This window comes from Adiantum capillus-veneris, chromosome 9, assembly GCF_014529385.1.
Source record: "Adiantum capillus-veneris isolate H3 chromosome 9, ASM1452938v2, whole genome shotgun sequence".
NCBI lineage: Eukaryota > Viridiplantae > Streptophyta > Polypodiopsida > Polypodiales > Pteridaceae > Adiantum > Adiantum capillus-veneris.
The window spans coordinates 134,187,293-134,197,167 of NC_140939.1; the positions used below are offsets into that span (position 1 = coordinate 134,187,293).

The 9,875-nt window shown below is 39.1% G+C and overlaps 1 protein-coding gene and 1 pseudogene across 1 annotated transcript; one reads left to right on the forward strand and one right to left on the reverse strand.

The window, feature by feature from the left end:
* Positions 1-3,187: 3,187 nt before the first annotated feature.
* On the reverse strand, positions 3,188-7,464 carry LOC147451209 (uncharacterized; annotated as a pseudogene).
* A 102-nt stretch (positions 7,465-7,566) lies between these two features.
* LOC147451210 (uncharacterized) lies at positions 7,567-8,706 on the forward strand. The gene is made up of 2 exons (XM_086520588.1): positions 7,567-7,614; positions 7,765-8,706. The coding sequence occupies exons 1-2, from the start codon at positions 7,567-7,569 to the stop codon at positions 8,704-8,706; spliced, it is 990 nt and encodes a 329-aa protein (XP_086376714.1).
* The last annotated feature ends 1,169 nt before the right edge of the window (positions 8,707-9,875 follow it).

Here is a 9,875-nt window from a genome sequence, read left to right on the forward strand (position 1 = left end):
TGGTAAGTTTAATAAAATTGCTAGAAAATATGTCTTTCATGTTTCCTAATTCAAAGCTAATTTGGATAATTCTTGTAGGGTTCCATTACCAAACCGTTGTAGATGTTTTGCTTGTGGAAATATCACAAATTGATAAGTTGGCCCTTGATAGGTGGATTTCCATAATGCTTACTTATTTGCATTTTCTTCTTGCATTGTTCTATGATTTTGATCATGATTAATGTTTAATTTTCTTGTAGCATCAACATTTCTTTTGCGGCACAAAATACCAATTTATAAAGCAGAAATAGTGAATTCCGTTGGGTAAGTAAATTTTCTTTGGGGTAATACCTACAGCTAACTATAGTTGTATGCTTACATAACATCATTCACTTTTGTAGAGGGCATGAGTGTTGCCAAGTGGAGCACATTTTCTAGGGGTCTAGTGACATGGTGCATGGATGTGGCTCATGAGTTTTTGGCAGATGAGGGGTTTTTAGTCACCATGTGCATGGTCGAGCATATTGGAGATTTTATTTCAGATGCTACTAGGGTAGGACTCGTGTTGTTATGTACATGGACCCTCATGTGTAACAAGAAAGCATATCGGCATCCACTCACTAGAGAGGCGGTGAGATAACAAACTTAGTTTCATAGTTGTATGTCCTAACTAAAACCTTTATAGCTATGACATTCATTCTTTGAATTATTTATTTATGCAGGTACTTGATCTTACCATGTGTCTTTGGTATTACATTGGCCATCCTGTGCCACACATGAAAGAGAGGCAAGGGAGAAAATTGCCGAAAGATTGTTTCCAGCAGGTTGTAGCTACATGATAGATGATGTAGTCTTCCCCATTGAGATTGATGGTGTCATTCTTAGAGGCGGGGCAGAGCGGTCATCTTTGTTCTTTCGGTAAGATTAGTCTAAATTATGATACTAGTGAATGTTATGGTATATATGTGTTTGCATTATGCTTCTAATTTACTTTTGATATGGTTAAGTGGTTGCTAGCAATGTTTGTTGAGCCTCAAGACTATGTTTTGGACTTGTTTGCGGGGTGTGGTGGTTTGGGCCGAGCTTCTGCAGAAGATATGAGGCATTGCATGTGTCTAGAGCTAGATGATGTGCTCTATGAAAGATTTTTGACCGACATTGCATGTAGACATGTTAAATGTTGATTGCGGATGCACACTTGATTGAGGAAACATTATTCTAATAGTATACATCTTGATGTTTTAATGTACATGGTAGCCATATGAAATTGACATGGCATTTTGGTGTGCTCCATACATTTCATTTGGATGTTTCTTTTGTGTTTGTTTGGTACATGATGGCCACATGATGTGGAGATGACTTTGATTGTGCTTTCCTATGTAGTTGTACTATGCTTACACCATTGGCTTGTGTGTGGATTTGTGTGAGATAACAAAATCATTTAAGTAGTGGAAATAAGAGTTTATGTGAAGGAAATCCCATGTGGGAGCCCAAGAAAGGGTATATAGTTTTTTTAAAGAAGAGGTCTCCATACAAAGGAGACTCTGGCAAAAAATGTCAATCTTGTCTTATGTACAGGCTCAAAAACACATACAAATGGTGCTTCCTCTAAAGTTTCATTTTGCATAAGCATTGTTGTGCTTCCATATTTCTACATAATGTTTGGAAGTTGAAGGATTTTACTGTGAGGTTTTGAGTTTTTTTGCTACAGAATGATACTTAAAGACATCATTAGTGTAAAATCAAGGTTCAAAAGCTCAAAAAAACAGTTCCAATTATAAAAGCTCGAAACTGAAAGCTCGCAAAAAAAAAACCCCTGTTATGTTGTGTCTTTGTGAGGCCTAGCGCCTTATTGGCACTTGGCACGCGAGGCAAATCGAGGATATTAAATATAGGAGCTTTTCATTTAGAGCTTTCTTTACAAATTTAGAGCTTTTTGTGGGTAGCAAAAGTAGATGAAACCTTTTGCGCATACTAAGGTATATAGCTTTTCAACTAGGATAAAGTACATTGTAAAAAAATTGTGCTCTACATCTTTGTAACACAATTAAGGGCCATAGTAACACAACATGGATTTGATAAAAAAACTAACCATATCAATATCAACATATTGATACTACAATGTCATATATATAGTATTTATAAGAAAGATCATCACAAAGTCTTTGTTTACGATCTTGCAAGAATTTTAGTACAAAGTAAATTTTTTGAACTTTTGATATGAGGTAAGTTGAAGTCTACTCTAGCAGCGAGTCTTTATCTTGTTTAAATTATAAGCCAATTAGAGATATATGAGAGAGAGAGAGAGAGAGAGAGAGAGAGAGAGAGAGAGAGAGAGAGAGAGAGAGAGAGAGAGAGAGAGAGAGAGAGAGAGAGAGAGAGTGCAAAGTGAGATATATGGATTTTTTGAATGGAATAAGTTGAAGTCGACCCTAGCAAAAAGTCTTTATCTTGTTTGCTCTATAAGTAATTAGAGAGAATGTGTGTGTGAGAGAGAGAGAGAGAGAGAGAGAGAGAGAGAGAGAGAGAGAGAGAGAGATGCAAATCTAGAGCATTAAGAGACCCCACCCTACATACATAGAGACACACACACACACATACATGATGATTATTGAGCAAGCATTTTCTTGCATTACCCTAAATCCCAATAAGAACAACAATAACAAGATAATGACATGACAAACATAACATTTTTCCCATAATTGAACAACATATAGATTGATCCTCGATTTGAGATATGAAACACCATCCCAAATCAACGAATCATGATTGTGGGTGAAAAAACCCTTGTGGGGACAAGGGAAAAACCCACAATCTCCATATGTTGCTTATTGTTGCATTGAAAAAATACTATCTCAAACAATACATAGAGTCAAGTCACAAAAATAATTGTCCACCTATGGAAGTAACTTATCTACTAGTTTTTCTCCTCAGGAGGAGGACCACAAACTTTCTTCTCTAAACACTCAGAGAAGACAAAGAAATCACCCTCTAGCATTAGACAATGACGGATCTCCTTTGTGCAAGCAAGCCCCAAGCCACCACACCCAGCAAAAATGTCCATAACATGGTCGTCCTCATATGTGAATGTTTCTAGCAACCAACTGCGTCAAACATAATAATCAAAATTTAACGTCAAGAGCTAGCATCTAACTACCAAGATGAGTGTGCTGAGTATTCATGGCTAGAAAGTTACCTGTAAAAAGTCTCAGTACGCTCTGCTCCCCCTCGAATCAAATCTCCAGCTATCCTTGTATAATTGTTAGATGAACGAGGTGGAGACTCTGTGAGGTAGCTTCTTGAGGCCGAAAAGCACTCAAGAGAAACATCCTCCCCAGCCTTTCTATCATAACGAGGTGTAATGCTTTGAGCATTCTTACGATAAAACAAACCAATAGTGAGATCCGTCACCTATGTAAGGAAAAAATAAATCACTTAAAGAGAAGAACTCTAAATTTCATGCGCAAGTGTCACATAGAGAAGGCAACCTCACCTGCTCACCAGTCTCTGGATGCAAGTATCCCCCATCACACATCAAAGTCCACGAGCAATGGAGCTGTAAACTCACTCTATTAGCCTGCATGGCAAGATCCCCCAAATGTTGTGCAAGAGACAAAGTCACCAAGAAACCTCGTCTGCCAAGTGAACATCGGCAATTTCCATGACACCACTCGCCAAGGCAATGGAAAAGTGGTTCCACTCAGGAACAACCTTTACATTACCTACACACTCAAGTTAAAATGAAAAATTACATCATAACATATATGCATTGTATAACGAAAAAGAAGCCATAAAAAAAGCTCACCTATAGTGCTATTGTGAATACCATCAACTAGCATGGACGTAGGGAAGTCTGCAAAGATCAACCTTGCCACATATTGGGAGATTTCCCCCTTCAATGAATACTCACGTCCATCATAGATTGGTGTTAGTATTGAACCACATTTCAATACTAACACAAACCAAAGGATCATGGTAAGAGTAAATTATGGTAAGTTGAGTTTTTAGAGAAATATGTAAGTCTTACCTATGCCATGCTAGGTCATCAATTGCTTCCACATCCAACAACAAAGCATCCACACAATTAATAAACTCCTCTCCTAAACATGAGAATGAAATTTTTAATTGCTTAGAATCTCAAAGAATGCTTAGAAAACCATAGGAGTGTCAACGGTTAATGCACACAATAATTAGAGTAATAAAAAGCAAATAAACAAGCAAAGAACGTCTACCTGTGTTGCGTTTTGATGGCATCCTCTCATGTAGCGAACGACTCATAATAGTCTCAGAGAAGCAAGACTTTGATGCTAGGGTGGATCCTTTTGGTGGAAGAGGAATTGGAAAGCTCTCCTCCTCACCATCAGAATTTACAGGCACACATTGGGAGGGTTTTTCTATACTTTTTTTATCTTTCCTTCCACGTGAAGATGGCTTGGTGGATGGCTCAATGTGTGTAGCTTGGGGTGGGATTACACCGTCATTAGAGATGTGACTCTCTTTCAAAAAACCTTTCCATAGAAAAGTTCACAAAAAAAGATCAACAAAATTCAATTTTAAACAAATTATATTAGTTTATACAAGAGATTGCAGTTCACTTACGAGCATGAATCTCTTGCTCACTCTTTGGGATAACACCTAGGGGATACTCCAACCACCATGGACAGTGAGAGCACTCCCAAGGTGTAATACCCTTTTCCAAGAGTGTTGACGAGAACATAGTATTTTCATCCTCTTTATCTAGCCATTCTTGTACATCCTTCGGCATAGACTCTATCATCCTCAGCCGCATACAATTCAATAGCCATCTAAATGAAAAATCAATATAAAAAAGAGACAATAAAATACATTGTGAAGCAAAATTAATATTCAAACGATCCAATACCTGTACACAAGATGTTTGCTTGAATGCATCACTTCGGGTAAAGAGGCATAATCTGAAGCACTCTTCATGTTTGCTAGAACATGAGTATAAGCCAATGAAACATGTGTCTTCCTAGATGCCTTAAAAAAAACCTCAAATGTTTTTGGCAACAAAGGCCCCTCCACCTCAAACCTAGCAATAATAATTACTGCTTCGCCAAACATTCCTTGCCAATAGGTCTCTTGCCTCATGTAGGCTCTAAGTTTCTTATAGTCTGCAAAATGACCTCCCTTGGAGTCCTTAACTTTGGTCAAAATCATCATGTGAAGAATTTCTTTGCGTCTATTGAAAAAATTTATAACCGTCAATCCAAAAGTTAATGTATTGATTACAATGCACACTAAAACGACAAATCAAAGTTTAAGATGAACTGAAACAAACCTCTCTATTGTGATCTTTGCGGCGCACAAGCTGTATAATTTATCCCGAGTGATTCCTACCATTGTTTTGTCATGCCAATCCTTGTCAAATAGCATAGTAAAAAACTCTTCACCATGTGCAGGATTTGCAATAGAAAGGTACTTATATCCGCTATCTCTCATTTTTTCTTCTTCCTTCTTTAAAGCTTCATTCATCTTCTTTTTGAAATCCTCCCCAAGAAGACCTAAAGTTCTAAGCCTTCTCTTCTCATCAGCCAAAAAGGATTCCCATCTCCCCTTCATAGCAACACAATTATTTAACAATAATTCTATGAGCCATTAGTAACACAACGGAAACAAATCCATGAGTACATAGGCTTCCCACATGGGAACCAAAACTCCATCCATAACTTGCCACCTCTACAAGGCTTCCCACGTGGGAATTTAGGGCATTATACAAACCGTAACCCAATCCATCACTTGACAACTATGAATAGACTTCCCACATAAAAATTTAAGGCATATTTGAACGTAATTGTTATATTTATTATCCCAAACAAATTGAGCATGACATACCTTCCAAACAAGTTGAGCAATCAAGATGCACGGCGTTGAGTACCATGGCATAATCCCTTGGTTATGTGTAGCCTCCAATTTAAGCTCAACCTCCATCCAAGATTTTTGCTCAAGAGTTAGATATTCCATTATGCTCGATTTGTTAGCAATACCAAACTTCTGAAACATAAATACTTAATGTGCCAAGTTGGGTGGAGCTGTAGCACGTGAGATTCTAGAAGCAAATGTTGACGTGTAAGCAAATAAAAAAACATATTACAACCGGAGAATTGAACAAAAATTAACCAAATATGCCTTACTCGTTTGTTGTATCAAGACTCAAAATCAACTCTGCTTCCTTCTTTTTATCTATCTCAATAAATTCACAACGAACTTGCACATGGTATTTTTCATCCTCAGAGTGCTCTACAAAAGAAATTTCATCCAAATTGATTTTTCAAGTGCAACAATGTATATCTAAACTCAAACAAAATAAGAAATGAAGCACTTGCCTTCTTCAATTCGTCACATCCAAGTTTTCAATCTGTGGTTGCCATCCCAAACAAAAAAAAGTTTTCCTCGAAGATCTACCCAATCACCCACAAGATTCTTTTCAAATTCTGCATTAAGTCTTTGCCATATTGGATCCCACTTCTCAATCGTATCTTCTGTCAGATATTTTATTTCTCCATGTCGTCCTTTAAGTGAAACAATAAAAGAACCCATTGAAGAGACATACCCAACCCTATCGAACGTGGATGTCAACCAAGATGCATCCGAAATTGCACATCGAACAACATCTGTAGCTATTAATCTACATAAGGGAACAAAAGGAGGCTCTGACTTTCTTTTGATATGAAATTGACTTATGACTTCATTCATCAACCCAAGAGACACATTCTCCCCAAAAACCCTGTTATGCTTTGAAAAGTAGTCTTCTTCGGTTTGGTTATTGGTCTCTGTGTGGGTAGTTTGTGGGGTGGGAGCAAAATATGGACCAATAGTATTTGGAGTGATAGCATTGCTATTAGAAGCACCATCTATAGACCTGTCCAAGGACCACGCTTCATCATCAACATACACACATTGATTTCTTCTCTTCACAGACTTCTTTGGTGGACTGATAGGTAGAATCCTTGAGGAACCATCCTCAAGTATAACTTGCCTTCCTTGAATAACCCCAGATCGTAGAGTCATCCCCCCTGAACAATTTGCTTCTCGTTTTTTCATGGAGCGTTTGGGAGCCATGAGAAAAATCTTACACCTTTATTAAAAAACATCAATAGCATAATCAAAACTCTGTTTAGAACTATCAACTCTTTTACAAAATACTATAAGTGCAAAAATGACAAAACAGTTATAATGTATAAATGCTATGATTTGAGAGAGAGAGAGAGAGAGAGAGAGAGAGAGAGAGAGTTAACACTTAGGAGTTAGATAGCTAGATACTCTCTTAAGTTTAACACGACCTTCTGCTAAAAATTAAACATAGGATAAATACCTTAGATTTTTGCATAAATCAAAGTGGTTTCAATGCCATAGGGTAAACATGTCAAAACCTGTCAAAACAAGTAACATGTCAAAAAACTGACTTAAAAAACTTATTTTGTATTGAAAGAACAAAATACATTGCAAGATATTATCTAACATTTATGTGTAGCACAACAACAAAAAAAGAACTAAACAAGAGTTTTATTCATGAAGAAAGGCACTCAAGAGTCCATTTGATTAACTCTTCCAAAACTATGTAACATGGCTAATATTTGGAAGGGACAAGCACCTCCACCTGTGGGCCCCCCGGTGAGGCGAGAAAAAAAACACCGGTGAGTCGGCAACTTACCAGGCTCATTACTTCATCAGAAGAGAAGCCATCATCTCAACTCTTGTACTCCAAGGGGGAAATTGGGTTGTGGGAGGCACTCACATGAGATATGGTGGAGCTTGCAATAGCTAGTATTACAAATATGCTGCCTCGCCATCAAACAAGTCCAAAGGTGTGACGAGGAGAAAATGTTCTTTGACGTTATCTACAAAGGCTACCATACATGCCGATCTGCTGAGCTCGACAAAAAGTATTGGCCCTTGGCCTTCCCTCAAGGCCTAAACAACCTATTTAACTTTGCCAACAATAGCTCCTCCTTGCTTCCGGCCAGCTTAAAAAACTTCTCCCACCCCATGAGCACTGTCCATGCTTCACTTATGGAGGATGGCCACGCACTGCCGTCAACTCAGGCACTACCCAAGGCAAGCTCAACAACACTCTCATTGGTCTCTAGTGGACTTCATCACCTTATGAACACAGACATTATAAGCACGTCTATTGATACCACCCTACAACAACATGCCCAAGAGCAATGTCAAGTGCTCAATCACTTGGAGGATTGGTCCAACATCGAGCAATATTCAAGGCCGGAGATTTCGAGTAAGAGGCCATTCATGAAGGCTTCTCAATATGGTGGTGCCATAAGTGTAAACGAGACACATCCACAATATGGTAGTGCTATTGTAAATGAGACACATCCACAACTACTCTTAGCAAATGAGAGGCATCAGCAGAGCCTCGCAACTGAGAGACGGCACTCGCTTCTAGCAAATGAAGGGCAATTGATACATGCAGTGAACGAGAGGCAACATATTCCTCACTTATATGGATCATTGATTGGATCCAAGCATATTGGCTCAACTACATTGCATATGAATGCAATAACTAGTCATGAGCAGACAAATGCTACCATTATCAACGTGTCGTCGTCACCAAATATTGGCATTGCTCCCCCGCAAACACCTAGTCAACAAGAGCACCATCTTGGCATAGCAGGCTCCACCCTAGCATTTGACGATGATATCGATAATGACAATCTCTTCTCTGATTATTTCAAACATCTCAATTGAAATCTATGGCGATTCCTCCACTTCTGTGGCCTTGCTGGAGGAGTAAAAGGCCAAACCTCCGCAGGTTTTGAAACTCAGGTTTTGACACCCAGCGCAAATCGTGGCCACGGTATGGTATTGCTGAGAGTTTTGCCACTCACAGCATGGCGCAGGCCGAGTTGAGAAGGGTCTATTGATCTTTCCATTTCCAAGCTTCAAAAGCCTTGAAAATTCCCCTCCACCTACTCGCTATCCCGTCGTTGCAGAGCATTGACACCTGGCCCCGTCCCTCCTTTCCGCGTCCCTCCTGGGCCCGTCCCTCCTTGCTAGCACAACCAGCAATGCTTAGCAAACCCAGAAAACGAGCACGCTATCCGTCCGCGCGTGCGCAGACGGACAGCGTGCTTGAAATTGGATAGCGTGCACATAGAAAGCTCACGTCTTGGACAGCGTGCCTGTACCTCCTGCTTGTAAGTCGGACATTGTGCAGGGTAGAAGCTCATACTCGGACACAGCAGGCGATTAAGCAAAAATAAAAAAAGAAACAACATTCTCCTCCTCCATCTCTTCCTCCACGCCCCCTGCCCCACTCGCTGAGCATGCAATCCGTCCGCGCGCGCGTACGGATTGCGTGCTCAACGAGTGGGGCGGGGGGCGTGGAGGAAGAGATGGAGGAGGAGAGGAATGAAGATGGTTCTACCTGCTAAACTCCAGCCATGACTTGCAGAGCTCCAGCCATGAGTTGCAGAACATCGAAACCTTAGGTCTTCCAAAAAACTTAGGTTTTGTGTAAATTCACCTTAGGTTTATTGAAAAAACATAATCCACCTTCAAATTTAAGGGATTTTTTTAATAATACCTACAATATTAAGCAAAAGTATATGTTAATCTGATGATTCTATGACCACCATTTTGTCTAGCCTTTAGCCATGAAAGAAATTTCTAGACTCCGTAGTCTCCAATCCCTTTTATGAGTTCAAGCTTTTAGTAATGATTGTGAGCTTCTATTTCCTCGTAAAAATAAAGACTCTATCTTACGTTATGAATGAAGATAGAATATTTAATTATTATTGTAGAGAGAATGAAAAGAGAGTATTTAATTATGATTGCTTTAATTATAGAAGAACTAGGAGAGGATATTATATTACGATTGTAGTCGTCGGCATTAATTATAAAGCAACAATGAGCGG